Raw genomic sequence first — 20,746 nt, 5'->3', positions numbered from 1 at the left:
GTATTGTTTATAGAGTTGCTACGCTTTCTAAATTGTACCTAACTACTATAGGAATCATCATGCAAAGTTTGGAATCGATAGAACAATTCTAACCTGTTTAAATTAACGAAAAGAGCTAACTCTCTGTGACGGACGGACCGACCCTAATTATAGAAAAGCTTCGCTTTAAAAAAAAGAAAATTATGTCCCTAAGTTGCGGAGCTACAATAGATCTAAGAACCAACAAATACAAAATGCATAAACCCATTACTTTTTAAAATATAAAATCAAATTTGCAAAAAAATCTTCAAAATACAACAAAAAGCTATGTAAAAGAATAGTTATTTTTCCCATAGTATTAAAGACAGCTAAAAATGAAAGTTATTAAAGGTATTATGCTTTTAATTTGACAATTTTTTTTTAATATTCATGGAAAATTGTCTATGATACGATTCTATAAATAATTTATTAAGTATGGCTGAAAACTGTTTCTAATCCAACAAATTTAAACGGTTTCAAAGCCATACTAGAATAGTTATTTATATCATCGTATTATAGACAGCTTTTCTAATCCAGCGGACATTATGTTTTTTAGAAATCAATTAAAATGGAGGGTTGGACTGGTGCAGATACATTTTACTCCAGCCTTACTCTCGGAGTTATTCACAAGCTCAGATCTTTAAAAGGAATTCAGGTCAGGTATCTACAGGGATTAGATTATGGCCGATAAATTGATAAACACCCCAATGATAACACACAAACCCCATCTTTTGATTACAATTAGTTGTTAAAACGTTTGGACACTCGACTAAAATAAACATCCAATATAAATTCAATAAAAATTCCCAAAGTGGTAGAGCCATCGAATAAGAAAACGTTATTATAAAACTTTGGGGATGTAGTGGAATAAACAATCACATTTCCCCTCCCTACCTGAACTAGTTACTATATAATACTATTATATAAAGTAGTTGTTAAAATGTTTGGACACTCGACTTAAATAAACATCCAATATAAATTCAATAAAAGTTCCCAAAGTGGTAGAGCCATCGAATAAGAAAACGTTATTATAAAACTTTGGGGGTCTAGTGGAATAAACAACCACATGTCCCCTCCCTACCTGAACTAGTTACTATATAATACTACTAGCGGCTACGCCCCTAGAGACCTCTAGTGGCACTTTAAATGTTTTTGTTTGTTAAATTTAATTTTTTATGTACGATACCACCTTATTTGACGTTGAAGTCTCCCCTAAGGGGGGGATTTTTTTGTTTTTTGGGGGGGTTTTAATATCTTAAAACCACCACAGGACCAGTAGGTATATTCCCTGAAGAGTAGAGCCCATTCGGTTCAGTGGTTACCGAGATCTTAAGCTTCAGACGGACAGACAGACGGACAGACGGACAGACAGACATCGTTCTACTTTGTATTATAGATTATATAAAGTAGTAAGGTTTTATTTTTCTTAGCTTAATATTTCGATAACTATTGCGTTCTCAATTTCATGGAAACTTCTAATAGGTCCCTGAATAGTTTAAGGCAAATTAGTTTATAATATCTAAGTTTTGCTTTAGGGGTTTGTTTCCCTGTTTTCAAACTCTTTCCAACACAGAGCCACTCAATGCTAGGGGCACTTTGGCTAGTTGTTAAATAAGGAGCTTGCCTAAAAAGTTGTTGTTAAAATGATTTATTCAACTTATGGAAAAAATCATAAAAAATAATAGGAAAAATACAAACAATTAACTAACAAAATGATACACAGATAGCAAATAATCATTAGTACAGTAAGTTAAGAACAATGTTTAACAATCTCACAGTGAGTTAGATAGGTTCAAAAACGATAAATATGATAAGTTAATTATGAGATTATTAGCAACATAATGTTATAACATATATAATATAATGACACATAGGTTATAATATGGTTAATATCATGATATAATAGTTATTGGATGATAGAGGTTAAAGTTTTAGCAGCTAGATTCAAATTTCCTCATTTATTGTGGATATTTATCCACTGACAAATGAAGTTTACTATTGTCACTTTTTACACTATATACATAATCCACAAAGAACACATTAGTACGGAAAACTGTGTAAGAAGCTACTATACAAATTTATTTTCGGTAACATGATCTTATTTCTGTAGACAAATATTTGACCCAATTCTTATATGACGACTGTAAATAAGTTAAAGCGCCTGTTCTATCTATAAACGTGCGAAAGGGAGGTGTAAATGGGGTGTCAAATATCCTCTTTAAAACTTTAACATATATATACTTTACAGTTTACGTATATATCTTAATGTACGACTGTACAACTAATGACAATAAGATTGAGATAAAATATCAGAAAAATGCTTAGTATGTATAATATTTTTTTATGAAACTTAATATTCTGTAAAAAAAAAATAATTAATATTCAGGATATTTTTATGAAAGAATTTCCACAATGCGATCCTCTTCATATCACAGCTTGGGAGCAAAGATACTCTGTAAATTTACCTCAGGTAGATAGATAGATAAACGGATTATTATACATCTTTTTAATACATATACAGTAATGAGATATTTTTAGAATCATGAAGAAAAATGGTTCAAAATTAAGGTCTTGTAAATCTGGGACAGAATTTATATATGGGCAATGCTTTAGCTGGATATTTAGTATACATAGAATAATAAATACAGAATTTATATATGGACAATACTTTAGCTGGATATTTAGTATACATAGAATAATAAACACAGAATTTATATATGGTCAATACTTTAGCTGGATATTTAGTATACATAGAATAATAAACACAGAATTTATATATGGTCAATACTTTAGTTGGATATTTAGTATACATAGAATAATAAACACAGAATTTATATATGGTCAATACTTTAGTTGGATATTTAGTATACATAGAATAATAAACACAGAATTTATATATGGACAATACTTTAGTTGGATATTTAGTATACATAGAATAATAAACACAGAATTTATATATGGTCAATACTTTAGTTGGATATTTAGTATACATAGAATAATAAACACATAATTTATATATGGGCAATACTTTAGCTGGATATTTAGTATATATAGAATAATAAACACATAATTTATAAATGGACAATACTTTAGCTGGATATTTAGTACACATAGAACAATAAAAAGGAAAAAAATATTGTTTATGCTTGCTGGCTGTAGATTATGCAAGGGGCCACTAGGACCTAGAGAGAGGGGGGAGAATTGGCTGTTTATTACACTAGTCCATATAGTTTTTTACGTTTTCTTTTTTTTCGGCTTAACAACTTTGGGACTTTTATCGAATTTTGATTGATTGCTTTATTAAGTGTTCAAACTCAGTTTATCGGATATTGTCTTATCCATTTAGATCCTTGCAAATTCTGTCACCATTTTTCTATGATTCTGTTGCCTAGACCTACTTAGGAAAACAATTAGAAATGGGAGAAATTACACCAGCTGAATTATAAATATGTTGTATCTTTCTATTCATTACTTAATCCAGTGCTCGGCAGTCGCGCACTTTTTCGAAGTATCCAAACGCAGAAAGAGAGGGTACAATGTTCTGTTTATTACTCTAGTCCCCAAAGTTTAATAATAACGTTTTCTACTTTGTTGGCTCAACAGCTTTGGGGACTTTTATTAAAACTTGGTTGGATGTTTAATTACATTGAGTGTTCAAACGTGGATGTACATGAATTTATTGACCATTGTCTTATACCTTTAGACCACTGATCTAAAAGGGTTGAAAATTAAGCCTTATTCGCAGCTGCCGAGCCCTGATTCAATCTTTGTATCTATCTATCATGGAAATGTAAATGGTACAGAATATTAAGCAGTTTTCTATCATTGCAAACGTTTTATATTGCAAAGTTAAAGATTATGAGTGAAATTACAAAAAAATAAGTTTACCTTGACTAGGATGTCCTTACGATTTTTGACAACCCCTTGTACCAAATTCATGATTGTGTAGGAGGATGGAAGCTTTAGGGGGTTATTAAAGGTCTTCTATTGGCGCGCAAATTTTCACACCCCTCTTTTTTACATCCTTGGCTGTTTTAGGGGGATATAGACAAAGGGGTGTTGGGGAGTTGTATTAAACTCCGTAACATTTGCCAGTTGGGATGGATACACCCGCCCTCCCCCTAAACTCAATCTGCACGCCTTTGCATATCCATGTTAATACAAACATATTAGCAAGATAAGATTACTGGTTTAGAATTTTAAACTTATACATGTTTTTATAAGCGAAGCTTTTCTATAATTAGGGTCCGTCCGAGATATATAGCATTTATTCGTTAATTTAGGCATGTTAGAATTGTCCTATCGATTTCAAACTTTGCATGATGATTCCTGTAGGAGTTAGGTACGATTTAGAAAGCATGGCAACTCTATAATCATTACCAGAATGTCCGTATGTCCATTTTAAACATGTTGATTTTTTACTTTTTTAACAACAAATTTTTATGTGATCTAAATATCCGTTTGATCTGATTTTTGGTATATTGATTCCTGGAACAACAAAGAACAATATTATAAGCAAAGCAACTCTATAATCAAGTCCAAAAATGTAAGTGTGTCAATAAACAGTATCCTGTATCAAGTAGTTTTTCAAAAAGTTTTGCTTCGAATCTTTCACTTTTAAATTCTGATTATTCAGTTTAGACACTATACAATTGTTAATGTCCGTTTGTACTACCGTTTCAGTGCTTCGCTTTTATGGATGTTGTCATCCTTGTTTTAGATGTTTAAGATGGAATTCTTTGGAATTGCAAAAAGTAAATGTCTGAATATATAAGAGAAGATTGTTTATTTACCTTTTATTTCTATTTATACAGCTAGATAGTTTATATAGAAATTTTATATATTTCTGAGAACAAAAAGAATAAAACAATATTAGTAATATGAAACTAGTATAATAAATGTATAATTATAGATGTATAATTCCCAACTACCTGTATCCACCATTGGAGACCTTTTTCGTCTGCTAGCAATTGAAAGTCGGTACAGGGTCTCGTGGTAGGGACTTATTTGTACTTAACCCTTTCCCCCTCTATTATCTTACTTTAATACTAGTATATTATTCATTTTAGGATTTGAAGAACTTTTACTTAAGCACAGATGGATTCAAATTGACTTGGAGTTATATACAGGTATAACTAAAAACTATCCTAATCCTCTATAAAGTAATAAACTTTTTTGTGTGTAGCGAAGGATCTTAATCGCTGAACCGATATGGTTCTCCTTTACAGTGCAGCTTATTATAGCTCTTGGGGTGGTTTTATGCTATTTTATTTCTATAATAAGAATGGGTATTGTTTTAGGCTACTAATGCCCTTCCCTATCCCTTTCATATAGAGCCCCTATATGCTAGGGGCTCAGTCGCTCGTAATATAAATAACGTAGTAAAGTTTTTTTTTGTCTGTATCTTTAGCTTTCCCTACTAAACAAATTGAGTTTACCATTGAATGAAAGCTTCACATAAGAACTGGGATAATTATAGTCTATTTTATTTTAAAGTTTAAGTCTTAGTTTTTTAGCTATTTTTAATGCCCTTCCATAACCCTTTAAATCCAAAACCCCTAGATGCTAGGAGTCGGAAGGTTTGAAATTTTTTAGTCTCAGAAGCACATTCTTATATTCACGCAACCTCTGCAGAGAAGTTTGATATTATTGAGTAGTTTATATACTCAAATAGCGGTTTCGCCCCTAGCCTCTAGGGGCTATGCCCCAAGAGGTAAATTTAAAAAAAAGTAGAGGTGCAGCACCAATGTTTTAATTACCTAGCAGCAAAAAAATTTAAGAGGGATTATTTTTTTTTTGGGGGGGGGGGGAGGGAGGTTCGGGATGTCCCAACCCCCAAGAAAATAACCCAATACCACTACGGGACCATAAGGTATATTCCCTGAAGAGTATAATCCGATCGGTTTGGTGGTTACCGAGATCTTAATGGACAGAAAGATGGACGTACTGACGGACAGACATCATTCTACTTTGTATTATAGATAACATTAACCCTATCATGGACGCACAAGGGGGGGTGGGGGGTAAAAAAACATTGGGGACTAATAAGACCAGTTTTAATTTAATAACTTTTCATTTTAAGATCCGCGGGAAGCTGTCTGTAATACGATGTGATGAAAAAAAACTATTCATAAAACGTATTAAAATTTTAATGACTAATTCTATTTAGAGTGGTCAAACGTTGCCAGTTGGATCAATGAGTATAAACAGGTAAACTTTCAGAAAAGGTTTATATCTAATTTTGGAAAGGATACCCATTACCTTTTTAAAACTTTGAAAATGGATGGTCGACTTTCACTCAACCCCTCCCATACCTAAAACTCTCCTACGGGCGTAGCCGCTATTCTATGTCATAAACAAATATTATTATTTTTAAAAGCGAAGCTTTTCTATAATTAAGGTCGGTCCGTCCGTCACAGATAGCTCTTTTCGTTAATTTAAACAGGTTAGAGTTGTCCTATCGATTCCAAACTTTGCATGATGATTCCTGTAGTAGTTAGGTACAATTTAGAAAGCGTAGCAACTCTATAATCAATACCAGAATGTCCGTATGTCCACTTTAAACAATAAACATGTCGATTTTTAACTTTTTTTACAACAAATTTTTGTATGTTGTATTTATCCGATTCTTCTGGTTTTTTAAAAACTGATTTCTATTACAACAAGGTACAATGTTATTAGCGAAGCATCTCTATATACAAGTCCCAAAAATGTAAGTATGGCCTTAAACAGTATAATCTATTTATGCAGTTTTGTAACAAATTTACTCACAATATTGTTTGTACTGATGCATTGATATTCTGCTAATTCAGTTCTGACAATCTACAAGTGTTAATGTTCGTTTGTCCTTCCATTTCAGAGCTTCGCTTTTATGGATGTTGTCATCCTTGTTTGTAGTTGAAATAATAGGGATTATTTCTAACAAAATGTCACTGATAGATCCAATACTAAAAACTATTATATATGAGTTTATTGTATTTTTGCTCTAGGATCTAAAGGGATAAGACAATGGCTGATACATTGATTTACATAACCAATAATGTTATATAAAATTATCCCTCCTGTATATTTGAATTAGTTGTTGAAATATTTGAAACTCAACTTAATTAACCAACCAATCTAAATTCTATAAAAGTCCCCAAAGTTGTGAAGTCAACTAATAAGAAAGTGGTATTATAAAACCTTGGGGACTAGTGTAATATACAGCTCAATGTCCCCTCCCTAATTTTTACTTGCAATGAAATCTATTTGTTTTTTTCCTTTTTCCCCCTCTAATGAGGTTGCAAAAATAAACCAATTTATATTGTCTGGTATCACTCACAATAAGAAAAAATAATATCCAGTATGGCTCCGAAACCGATTAAAATCCTCTGGATTAGAACCGGTTCTCAGTCATACTTAAAAACCATGTTTAGTATTGTATCACAGACAAATTTTCAATATTGAAATAAAATAATAAAATTACAGTTTTGTTAGCCCGGGCCGTTGGCCCTTCGGATTTACCAAAACTGGTTTTACCCTTATAATTTTTCATTTAATTATCCGCGTAAAGCTGTCTTAAATACGATACGATTACTATTCTTGCTATCATGTACTTTTTTGGAGTGCAAACAAGAATAAAAATATCCATTTCTTATTTGGAAGATTTATTAAATATTAAAGAAAATATTTTGCTACATTCAACAATTTATTTGAGAGTTTAGATATATGTTGAGTTTCTGTAATTAGAATTAAGATGCGCAACCAGCGGTCAAGATGATCTTAAAATTGTTGGGCTGTGTAATAATAATAAAAGGAAAGGATAAAGTGGGGGAGGGTGTGGGGGGGGGGGGGTAACCAAAATTTAATACCACCTACTTACTACCTTTCTATTGGAGTAAGATAAAGGGAGGAGTAAATAAGTGGGGGAGGTAGTACAAGTGGGAGGGGTAATTATAAGAGGAGAGAGGGGAAGAAATATTTATTATTATGAATATAAAAAAAGGAGGGTAGGGGGGTTTCCCAAGCCTTTTCTCAAAATGGTCTAAAAATAGATGGCATAATCTTAAATCATGATGAAGGATATAATTATCTTGTTGGGGGAAAAGAAAGTTGGGGAAGAAGAACATGAATTTTTATTTCAGCAAAAGAAAATACAAATTAGTATTTTTTATTTGTTAGCTTTTTAGGTTAGGTAGGAATAGACCTCAATTTTCCTAGGCTTAAGAAGGAAAGATGTCATTGGGTTATATTATCCATATGCTTTAACATCATCCTTAAATTATACAAATATAGAAACAAATTGGTAGATAGAGTTTTTTGTTGGTTTTCTTATGAATCTCTTTATAGTGCCCATAAAAAATCACGTAATACAAATTAATAAAAATTACTGATGATAGGCCAATACACAGACTAATTTACCAATGACAGGCCAGTAAACATTTTAATTTACCAATGGTAGGCCAGTCATTTTTATAGGCATTATAAAAAGCTTCTTATTTTTTTGTTAAAGTTTCATTGAAAATTTTAATTTTTAAGTGGAGACAGAGTATTGTTAAATACATAGGTAGAAAAAGATAATAAATCAACAACACGTCTGTTAGACAAAGAAAAATGTAAGAAAATGAAATAAAAATATATATTTTACCTTTATTTCTTCTTGTAGTTATCATACAAAACAGTGTATTTAAAAGCCCTTCAGAGATGGTACCCTGTGAAATATCCATGTAGTTTTAAAAAAACATTGTTTTCAATTGATAATAAAAAATCAGAGTCCGCAAAGTTTTATAAAAATATTTTCGTATTTTTTGCCTTAACAACTATGGGACTTTTGAATTTGTGAATATTGATTGGTTCTTGTTTGATCATTAAATTGAATGTTCAAACGTTTTAACCACTTACTTCAAGAACAATCTACTGAAGATATAATTTAGTTTATCATCATTGAGGATGTACAACAAATTATCTGCTATTGTCTTATCCCTTTAGATCCCTGCAGCATAAAACAAATTTTTATGTTGTTTTGTGAAAAATCTGTTGAATAGCGCAAAATTGATTTCTCTTTTTCACTCTTTGTGATTTGATGGTAATACATCCTTATCTGTAGGACGCCAGGGGTAAGGTACCACCAGAAAAGGAGGGGACACTGGGCTGTTTCTTACACTAGTCCTCAAAGTTTTATTATAACGCTTTCTTATTCTTTGGCAATAGCCTTGGGGACATTTGATTTTTTATTGGTTGGTTCCCAACGTTTCACTAATTTTACTCTACAAAATGGGTAATTTGTGTATCATCATTGGAGATGTACATTTATTTATCGGCCAGTGTCTTATCCCTTTAGATCCCTGGGTAAAGTTAAATGATGTGTGTTTGTCTGTCTGTCAGTATTTTGGCGACGCTTCGTGTTATTTTGACAAAAAAAGATGTTAAGATAATGTCTGATTTGTGATGATTTTTTTTGTGACACACAGTTTTTTAGTCTGTCGGGCAGACAGTTTGTTCAGGTTTTCTTGATACTATGATATACTAGATTATATTTTTGCTTCGCTACTTTATCTTCCACTAGCAGCTAGGCCCCTAGAGGCATCTAGTGGCACTTTAAATATTTTTTTTGTTCAAGTCTCTACGATACCTCATTATTGCTTTCAAATTCCAAATTTTGGGTACTAATATTTGATTTTGATTGGTTGTTTCATTATGTTTAGCGTCAAACATACCAACCACTAATTGAAATCTACAGAAGTTTTTCTTGTGTATCATAATTAGGGATGTACAATGGTACATCAATTTATCAGCCATAGTCTTATCCCTTTAGATCCCTTAGTAGAATAATGTTTCATTTGTTTCTATATTCAAAACACAAAATACTGTCATGTTTATGAAAATTTATTTCCTTTTATAAATGATATGAATTTCTTTTGAGAAATAGTTTAAATACAACATTATATACATGTTTTTATTTTTTTATTTTAAAATACACATATATTATTAGCTATTGTAAAATTTGACCTTACTACACTGCAAACTTAAAAGAAATTTTTGAATAAATATGACTTATTATTTATGCCAAAATAACTTATAATTTGCTGACGTAATATAATATTGAACTTTCAAAGTTTTCATCTACCTAAATTGTCATTTTAAAATGCCTAAAACTATTTTGTTATTAAAGCTAAAGGTTTCATATTAGGAGTATTGGGTCTCTACTCTCTACTTGTGGCGGTCTTTCAGCAGTTCGTTGTTACAGGCTTCCTTAATACTTGTCTTTATAAAGAACGTGTCCTAACTTTTGTGATTTTGTTTTAACCCATTCGTGAGGAGCTAACAAAGATCAAACAAAATTTTTAAAAAAATTTATTACTACAAAAACAAGAGGTCTACAAAAAAAAAACGATTGCATATCATTTTACATCTGCTACTTACTAAAAACACCGACTAGCTATTTTTTAAAAATCACAAAAGTTAGGACACGTTCTTTAGAAGCTTTTTTATAAAACACACTCTCAGTTACATAAGAAAACTATTCTAAAAATTCAAAGGAATAACTTTGAATAATGCTTAAAATGAAAATAGTCTTGAAAATTCATAGAGAAATCGATATATAACTACTTGGATGTTGCACCAGATTTTAATTATCTAATAAAGTGATATTCCCAGCTAGCTAACATAACGATACCAGGCATCCACCCCATTTATGCCATCCTAGATGGACGAATTAATAAGGTTCATATAAGCAACCTAAATTTACGACAAATTTTTCCCTGTCAATATATCCACGTATTCTATATCTATTAATAGAGAATATTAGTTTTTGGAATTTTAGACGCAGTTTTTAGGTAAAATCCTTGCAACCGATAAGTGAGTCAAAGAAATTGTCCTCCTAAAGTTTAACCCTTAACAGTCTGGCCCCTTGCCGCACCTTATCCCCCCCCCTCTTCCCCGACCGTTAAGGGTTAATATCTATGGAAAGTTTACTTTCTATGGTTAATTCTAACCTCCATGGGATTCCTTTAACCTTGACCTAATCAATCAAACATAGAATAATAAAAATTTTGTTTTTCTAAAGTGTTTTTTTTCGCTTTAGGTTTATATGAAATTGCAAGTTTTTCTTCAAAAATTGCATTAAAAATAATAGTTTCATTACTCTATGAAAATAATATCTTTAAGCCTAAAATTAGAATCTTTATGAATCTACATAATTTTTAAAAGTAAAGCTTTTCTAAACAAGATACTTAGAAGTTGGATATGCTATAGAATGCTTAGCCACTGTTTTATCGTTACCAATGTACGTTCCTTTAAAACATGTTGATTTTTAACTTTTTGACAACATTTTTTTTATTTTGTTTAGACTGATACGGAAAAATCATATATAGTCTTGTCAACGAAGATTAAAATAAAAGTATAAAAATGATACCATTTTATTTTATTATCCGTGGAAAGCTGTATTTAATGCTTTAACTATATAAATAACTATTATATAGTATAATTGTTGTAGGATTGGTGATCTAAGAAGGTTAGCAGGAATTAGATACAATTTTGAAAGGTATTTCTTCATTAAACAAGGATGACAACATCTATAAAAGCGATTCTCTGAAAGGGTAGAACAAACAAACATTAACACTTATCGAGTGTCAGAACTGAATAGGTGGAATATAATGTACCTTGTTGTAATAGGAATCAGTTTTCCAAAAATAAGCTAAATAGGATCATAATCGTTTGTTTAAAAAAAATATTGTCAATAAAGTAAATAAAAACAGAATGTTTTTTTACTGGACGTACGGAAAAATGTGAAACTATCAATTATTTCCCTTCTTTAGAAAATGTGGATGTCTATACCCCCCTAAAATATTTGCTATACACTGAGATAAATACCGTCCACAACTTCCCTATTCCAAAGATTTTTCCAGTAAGGCTTCGAAACCGATTAATATCCAGTGGATTAGAACCGGTTCTCATCCATGTTAAAAAAATATGTAAAGCATCGCATTATAGACAACTTTCTAGAAACGGTAAAATAAAAATCAAACTATTAATACTAGTTTTGTTAAACTGGGCCTTCGATCCCTTTAGGCTAACAAAACTAGAATTATTTTTTTTTCTATCAGCGGAAAATTGTCTAAAATGCGATGTGATAAATAATTCTGTTATATTTTTAGTGCATTTTTTATTGCATATTTTTGTGTAGTACAAAAAATGTATAATTTATAAGAAAACTTTTAAAGTAAATTTTACAACAACAATGGAAAACCCATTGAAAAATATTCACAAATATTGTATGTATATGTATTTTTTATGTAATACAAAATTTTCCTAAAAATATATACAAAAAAATGTGTAATGGTCATTTTAAGCTACAGCACGTTAATGCTTGTTTAATGGAATCGATATATCATTGCTTTGATGTTGCACCAGACTTTCATGTACTCTAAAAAAGTGAGCCAACCCCTTTACTCCATCCCTTCTCCTCCATTTCAAAAAACAAACTGACCAATAAATGAGGTCCCTATTTAGCAACCTTATTCTAAATAACAAATTTTCCTTTGTCAATATATCCATGTATTCTTTATTCATTTATATTACAGTGATGCACCAAGCTTCGTAAAGACAACAAAATGTTGTGGCTCTATGCTCCTTCATTAAAAGCTCTTATTTAAACAAATTAGGCAACTTATACTTATATGCTACAATTCTGGGACATAGCTGGGATAATATTTATGCTAATTTTGAAATTAATAGGACAATTTTAACCTTTTTATTTTAGTGATGCACCAAGCTTATTGGATCTGGAATTTCAACCTGTCGGGTGTACCCCGGATTTGGTAAGCCTTTAATTTCTAGTATGGCTTCGAAACCGATTAATATCCGCTGGATTAGAACCGGTTTTTAGTCATTTAAAGTATTCTATTACAAACAATTTTCCAAAAATATTTAAATAAAAATCATAAAATTGATACCTTATTGCTAGTCCGGGACTTGGCCCCAAAGGACTAACAAAACTGGTTAATCTCATATTTTTTATATATTAATATCAACGGAAAGCTGTCTATAATACGGTAAATAATTTCAACCTGTCGGGTGTACCCCGGATTTGGTAAGCCTTTTTCCAGTTTGGCTTCGAAACGCATTCTGAAAAATTATTCAAAGCATCGTAATACAGACAAGTTTCCACGAATATTAAAACCAGTTTTGTTAGATCAGGATTTCGGTCCCTCGGGGTTTTAATTTTATATCTTTTATATTGATATTTGCGGAAAGCTGTCTGTAAGCGGTAAATAACTATTTTTAAATGAAAAAAATGTTGAAAAAAAATTAAATCAGAATGTTTTAAATGGACGTAAGGACTTTCTTGTAACAATTTTAGAGTTGCTACACTTTCTTAATAGTATCTACATATTAAAGGAATCATCATGTAGAGTTTGAAATCGATAAAAACAATTTTAAATTAACGAAAAGAGCCAAACGTTACGAACGGACCGAACATAATTATAGAACAGCTTTGATTTAAAAAAAATAACAAACCTTGTTCCTTACATAGGCATATTTACTCAAACCAGATCAGGTATACTATTCCAGTATGGCTTCCAAACCGCTGGATTGGAACCGGTTCTCAGCCATACTGAAATACCATGTATAGTTTAGTATTACAGACAATTATTCATGAATATTAAAATAAAAATTATAGAATTAACACCAGTGTTGTTTTGCCCCTCGGGGCCAACAGATCCGGTTTCAATCTTATAATTTTTTGTTTAATAATCGCGGAAAGCTGTCTTTAATACGATGCGAACCTCTAGTTCTATTAATGACACATAATATATAGTTGAAAGTTATTATTTATATTAGCTCTACAAGTCGTGGACGCAACAGGTTGTTAAAGAGGAGCTTAGCTTTTCTTTATTTAGATTGTGTCTGTCTGTCTGTAACATAATTCGGGGCTTTCATACACAGTGCTTTTTGAGCACTGTTACAACCCCCCCACCTCCATTCCCCCTTACTTTTGTAAAAAAAAAAGGGAAAATGCCTAATCTCTGAAGGGCCTATAAATAGTCCATGAGAGGCTTTCCATTGTACTACAGTTTAACCTGTTCTAATCTGATCTATGAAATGAATAAAAAGTACCCCGCCCTTATTTTTATTGGGGTGATTTTTTGTTTAGCTTCGCTTTTATGGATGTTGATATATTGTTTATGATTACAAATTTTGGGTCATGAAAATAAAAAAAGTTGCTTGCAAAAAAAGGGCCGAAATTACCTTCCTAAGATTCAAACTAGAAACGAGAAAAAGGTGCGTATATAGAAGCGTCGTGGCATGCTTTACAAATAACAAATAAGAAATAGAACCTAAGTTGTGTCGAATTATATGTAATTGTAAAGTGTTGCAAAAATATTTGCTTCTTTGCAAAAAATATTGCAAAGCGCACCACACTGCTAAAACCAAGCGAATGTGCAAAAAAATACCCCAACAGTGATTCTAGCTCATACCTAGCCTTTTCAAAGTCAAATCAAAGAAAGGTAATTTCTGCCATTTTTTTCGGAAAAAACTTTGTCTTCTTTTCATGATCTAAAATTGTTATTGCTACAACTGTAAATATGGTTTATTTGCACCTGGTTCAAAAAATAGTTTATAGTAGCAATCAGTCTTTTTAGTTGTTTTTCTTTTGATGAAAAATTCTCTATTTACTTTATGCATTATTTATTTAAATTTATATGATAAAATTAATAAGTAGCGCAGCACAAAAAAAGCATGAATGGTAATACGGACATTGGTAAAATCAAGAATCACGAAGCCTTTCTCACATATTTTTTGTTTTGTAGCAAGACTGACAGACCGGCGAACAAATTGACGGACGGACGGGCGGACAAAGGTAATTATAGAGTAGCTTCGCTACTAAAAAGAAGAGTTAATTCTAGGTCAACACACCCAAAAAGACGCGCCAAAATTTTAAGAATTGTTTAATGGTTCTTAAAAAGTTTAGCAAGAATTTAAGTTTTGTAAACTCTTTATATCTCTACAAAGAATTTAAAAGACAGTTCTGCGATATATCTATAAATACAAATTTTAAGGGAATTAATTGTAGCTTTGGTTTCCATAGATTTAGTAAAAAACTAACATTTCCCTGTAAAAATATCTGACTATCCTAATAAAGTAACATGATCTCTTTATGTTTGTCTGTCTATTTGCACCAAAGTATCTCGCTAACCGCTGAACCGATATGGTTCTACTTTACAGTGCAGCTTTTCATTGGTCTTGGGAAGGTTTATAGCTATTTTAGATGAGGGGACCACAACCCTCCCAAGAGATATCGCAAAAAAACACAAAAATAATAACTATCCCATCTGGCACCAAACTTCTTTTTTTGTGAATAGCTGATCTTGACATAGATTAAAAAGATAACATTTTACGTGCCCCTAGAGGCCTCTATGGGCATCGCAGCTAGTTCAAATTAAAACGAATTAATTCTCATCAAGGATGCAAAACCCCAGTTTGGAGTAAAATGGAAAGTCTTTGAATTGGATTCTTGTGAAGGTGTTGGCAAGGTAAATAAATCCAATATGGCCTCGAAACCGATTTATATCCGCTGGATTAGAACCGGTTCTCAGCAATATATAGCACATATAGCACAGTATTACAGACAGTTTCCCATAAATATTGAAATAAAAATCATTCATCCAGTTGGAGGGATGGGCTGGGGGTATTGTTACTTTATCCAGCTAGGAATATTACTTTATTAGAGTACATTTGATTCTGGTGCAACATCCAAGTAATTAACAATTATCAACTTTAATTAAAATCTTATTTTAGGTTTGTTTAGTTTATGCCCCAAGATCTGAAGGTGACTTTTATCAAATTAATAACTGTAACTCCTATATAAAATTAACTGGATGTCTCTCTGTCTGTCTGTACCAAAGGATCTCTCTAATCACTGAACTGACATGGTTCTCCTTTAAAGTGCAGATTTGCATAGGTCCTGGGAAGAATTATATCTATTTTTGCGGACAGTATCACCAACAAGAAAAATCGCAAATAATACCAAAAATAATTTCAAATTCCCACCAGGCAGCGCTACTGTATACTTACATTATTTTTATTTCTACAAAGGCCCCTAGAGGCCTTAACCCTTACAGAGGGGGGGGGGGGTCATGTTGATGATCAGAAAAAGTAATTTTTGTGTTATGAAAAAATAAGAGTTCGTCCTAAAATTTGGTCATCCTAGCTGCAAAATTGGCCGCTCTACAGCTGTTTTAATTTTTAGCGGCTAAAAAGCGGTCTGACCGCTATGACTAGAAAAAGTAATTTTCTCTAAAAATACACATGAACCACCAGAAAAAAAATTATGTCTCTAACTGTAACAGGAGCCGAGATAGAGGGAGGGTCAATATGTCCCCCCCCCCCCCCCAATCTGGTGGGAATTGAGGCCCGATCTGTAAGGGTTAAGAGGAATAGCTGCTAGTTTAAAGAATTAATTAGATTAATATCGTGAAAATTGATAAGTAAGACAATAAACAATTTCAACACGAATATTTGAGCATAACATATAACTTATAGAAATTATTTTGAATAATAATAATATATTTTTGTAGATGGTAATGAAACATCAGATTATCAAGCCCCTTCACCCAAGGTATAGTTTAGAATGCTTATATAAAAGTTATAAGATGTCTGTGTATGTGTCTTGCTTTGGATATTGCTAACCGCTGAATCGATATGGTTCTCCTTTACAATGTAGCTTTTATATGTCATTGGAAGATCTATAACTATTTTGTGACAGGGTACTACCATCTTCTAAGAGATATCGCGTGTAGAAAAAAATTACCAATCCCAAAATTGTTTTTAACTTTTTGTTTTAAAAACAAAATCAAAATGGGGAGGGGTCAGCTTGCCCTTTTTCAAGTGCCTCTGGAGGCTTCTAGGAGTGTAGCATCTTGATTATAACACAGAATAATGTATGCATAATGATTAAATAATAACCTATCCTATCTAGATTTGGTTCCTAGACCGTGCATTTGATTGGCATTTCTTGGCAGCAGACTTCTCTACTTATTTTAGGTAAAAATTTGATCTTTTCCACTACTTTTTACAAGGCAGGTGTAAAACCATCAGAAGGAGTAATAAAGGTTTCACCTCCTACATTGATATATACATCCAACACTCTTCAAATCGTACTTTATTAGGGCATTTGAATTACTCTTGCAGCAAATTGATAAACTATACATTGTCGAATTCCTGAATTGTTAAAGCCTACATTAAATTTTTCTATTGACTATGAAAAATTATGACTTTTATTTTTATTTGTTTATAACCAATCAGTTCAAAACTATGCAAAGATAATTTGGCAACAAAGCCAATATTATCCAACAATCAAATAAAGTTTGTCCAGCAATGTATATTTCTAAGTAATCTGTATATGATTTTCCAGAATTGCTCCGAAACCGATTAATATACGCTGGATTAGAACCAGTTCTAAGCCATACTAAAAATCATGTTTGTATTGTATTATTTACTAAGTATATTTGCGATAACTTTTATTTAATGAAATCTTCCAATTTTTAACATGTACAAAACGGCCTGCTTAATTGCTTCAAGATCCATGTCAGATCTATATAGGAAATAAATGTCTATAAACGAGCTCAAGTTTTCCAAGGAATATATGATTAAAACTCATAGTGCTCCAATAATCCATAATAAACTCTCATTGCCCAGAACGATAAGACCCATTATTTTACTTTATTAAAAATAAATTCATTTTTTTCATTTCATGTTGCTATTTACCTTATATTGATGTATTTAATTTCTAATCATAAAAAAGAAAATTTAAATTTATAATATAATAAATTTAAGAAAACTCTGTTTTAAAAGAATTCGATTGTGGCGACATTTTGTGTGTTCAAATATTAAACTAAAATTGTAATCATCATCATTAACCCTTTGGTGATGGTAATGTAAAGAAAAAAATATAATTTAAAAAATCTTTTTAAAATCATTTAAATTATTAAATATTTACTTTCTTTTAGATAGTAATGCCGGGTGAGGAAAATAGATTTATTGAGAAATAGATATGCATATAGAAAACTAGCCAATAGGGAGATAATTATATCGAGCCAACTCTAGTTATATCATAGTATTGTATCCAGTTTTCTAAAAAGTGCTAAAGGCATTGACTAACAAAACTGGTTGTACATTTTTATATCCGCGGAAAGCTGTCTAAAATACGATGCGATAGAAACCTCTAGTTCTAATTATGACACATAATATTTAAGTTGAAAGTTTGATAAATATGCGATAAATAACTATTTTTGAAATTTTAGAATGATGTTAGTACACATGGGTATACCTCAATGGCAGCTATCCTTTACTACCCTGGGACCAGCACCTTGGGCTGCAAGTCTCAATACCTTGCTGGCACACCATCTAACTATTCCTATTAAAGCTAAGAAGGTATCAAAATAAAAAGGATGACAACATCCATAAAAGTGAAGCTTTGAAACTGTAGGACATAAACACTTGCAGAGATTGCAAGAACTGAATCAGCAGCATGTAAATGTTTAAGTCTAAACTAAATTGAAAGTAAAATTGTTGCAAAACTACTTAAATACAGGATACTGTTTAAGAACTTACTAGTACATTGTAGAACGATATTAGAGTTATGCTACGATTTTTATCGTTTTTTATACCTAACTACTAGAATCACCATGTTAAGTTAGAATTTTATAGGACAACAATAACATGTCAAAATTAACAGAAAGAGCTAACCGTTTCGGACGGACAGACCTTAAGTTTAGAAAAATCTTTCCTTTTGAAAATATTATATTCAATTAGTTCATATTATCAGAAAAAAACTAATAATAAGTGAAAAAAATTTAAGTTGTTTTATCAAATTTATTGCATAAATTTACATTAGTTACACCAGTATGATAATAATTACAGATTGAATAAAATTTATAGGATACACTTGAGCCTGTGATCATAGGTTTGATAGGGAATTCTGAACTCCATGCTACCAAAGCAGAATGGTTCAATAATATCTGCACATTCTTCATATTCAACTGTAGCACATTCTTGTTTAGTAGTAGTAGTACATTCAGCATAAGCAGCAGCAGTACATTTAGTAACATAACCAGGAACTTGAACCTCCTTCAACACAGGAACATTGTAGTAGATAGTTTCACTATCAACACAGTTCCATACGGGTACCTCAATAGTTTCAAAATGATCCTCCAGATAGCATTCCTCCCAGGTCTTGGTTTGACAGTTTTCATTACCGGCCCACACTTTCTCTCCAGCAGCATTCAACACCCATTTAGAATCACAATGCTCCTTGGTTACATTCTGACATTTGGGTACAGGATGGTTCTCTTCCAGGTATTTAAATCCATTCTGGTGACAATCCTTGCCAGTAAAGGGAAGCTTCTCTGTAATATCATCATGGAAAGTCTTGACAAACTCATCAGAAACACAGTTAGCATAACCAACCACTTTACAAGTCTGATATGGGATGGCTACACAAGCTGAGTTGACTTTCTTTGTGCACACTCTTGAGGTTCTATAGGCACACAGATCTGCCACTGTTATATTATACTGGATCTCAGAATACTTGGAGATATCAACACAATGGTCATCATGACCGTCTCCATGATGGTCACCACCTCCAGGGAAGGCAGACACCACAAGGGGAAGCATGAGTAGCAGGCCTAGATATGAAAACATTGTACAGTTGATCAGTTGATTGTGATTCTATGACTGAATGATTTTCTAGTGGTTCAAGCTCTTTTTATACAAAAATTACAACATCTTTGATTAACTTCACCCCTCCCCTTCCTCCTCCTCCTTAAATCTATAATAATTATGCTTCAAGATTATGTCAGCTATTTTTGGAAATAATTATCAAAGAAATATGCCCTACCCTTTCATCATCAATTGCACCCCCAACCAGAAGTCCCTCCCCTTTCTTTCTATTGATGAAATATCAAATTTCACCCACTATTTTTTTGAGGCGACTAGGTCTATTTATAGGTCACCTTGACCGCTGGTTGCGCTGCGCGCGCGCGTGCTTGGTGTTCATACAAAGGGATGGATTTTTTCATGGGTCTAAAGGGGTAAGACAATGGATGATAAATTGATGAAAATCCCTAATTATGAACTTTAAATTTGTGAAAAAAAGAAATGTACAGTAAAAATTTAAATAAAATTTGAAAGTCTTTAAAGTATGGTTTCAAAACCTTTTGATATCCACAGCCGATTCATAGCCATTCTGAAAAAATCATGTATCGTTTGGTAAAGGTAATAGAAATTATTTTACTTAATTTATACTAGTTTTGTAATTATAATTTTACCTCCTAAATTGCGATGCGATAAAACACAAAGTATAATAGACAGCGTATGGTAAAATAAATAATCTTAATTCTTAAGATTGATTCCCCCCAAGGCCAACGAAACAGATGATTGTATGATTTTAATTTTATTATTTGAAGAAAGTTGTCCATAATACGATACGATACATGGTTTTTATAATAGCTCAGAACCGAATATATATACTTTTTTTCGAATTGACAAGGTAAAACCAACACCTAGAAAATTAATTGGGCACTAGACTATAAAAGTTTAAAAGATTTTTAATCAATATAATAGATTTGAAATCTGCATAACATTTTAAGGATTTTTTTTATAAAATTCGTTTTTTATATAATTCTTTATTTAAAGGCGCAAATACGATTTAAGTTAATAAATTTTGACCAATAGGATAGCTGGATTG

The 20,746-nt window shown here is 31.7% G+C and overlaps 1 protein-coding gene across 1 annotated transcript in view; it reads left to right on the top strand.

The window, feature by feature from the left end:
- Positions 1-335: 335 nt before the first annotated feature.
- Positions 336-20,746, top strand: part of LOC145331714 (tubulin polyglutamylase complex subunit 2) — a 29,019-nt gene continuing 8,608 nt past the window's right edge. The window contains exons 1-12 of the mRNA XM_080176528.1: positions 336-369; positions 575-673; positions 2,405-2,488; positions 5,088-5,147; positions 6,188-6,228; positions 11,492-11,539; positions 12,758-12,815; positions 15,465-15,533; positions 15,799-15,829; positions 16,578-16,618; positions 16,979-17,043; positions 18,303-18,432. Coding sequence (XP_080032654.1) covers positions 587-673; positions 2,405-2,488; positions 5,088-5,147; positions 6,188-6,228; positions 11,492-11,539; positions 12,758-12,815; positions 15,465-15,533; positions 15,799-15,829; positions 16,578-16,618; positions 16,979-17,043; positions 18,303-18,432 — 714 coding nt within the window. The 5' untranslated portion in view covers positions 336-369; positions 575-586. The remainder of the gene's footprint in view (positions 370-574; positions 674-2,404; positions 2,489-5,087; positions 5,148-6,187; positions 6,229-11,491; positions 11,540-12,757; positions 12,816-15,464; positions 15,534-15,798; positions 15,830-16,577; positions 16,619-16,978; positions 17,044-18,302; positions 18,433-20,746) is intronic.

The sequence above is a fragment of the Acartia tonsa genome, chromosome 11, assembly GCF_053477335.1.
Source record: "Acartia tonsa isolate MP-2025a chromosome 11, ASM5347733v1, whole genome shotgun sequence".
NCBI lineage: Eukaryota > Metazoa > Arthropoda > Copepoda > Calanoida > Acartiidae > Acartia > Acartia tonsa.
The sequence above is the reverse complement of the archived record's forward strand: the minus strand, read 5'-3'. Positions and strand labels throughout refer to the sequence as shown.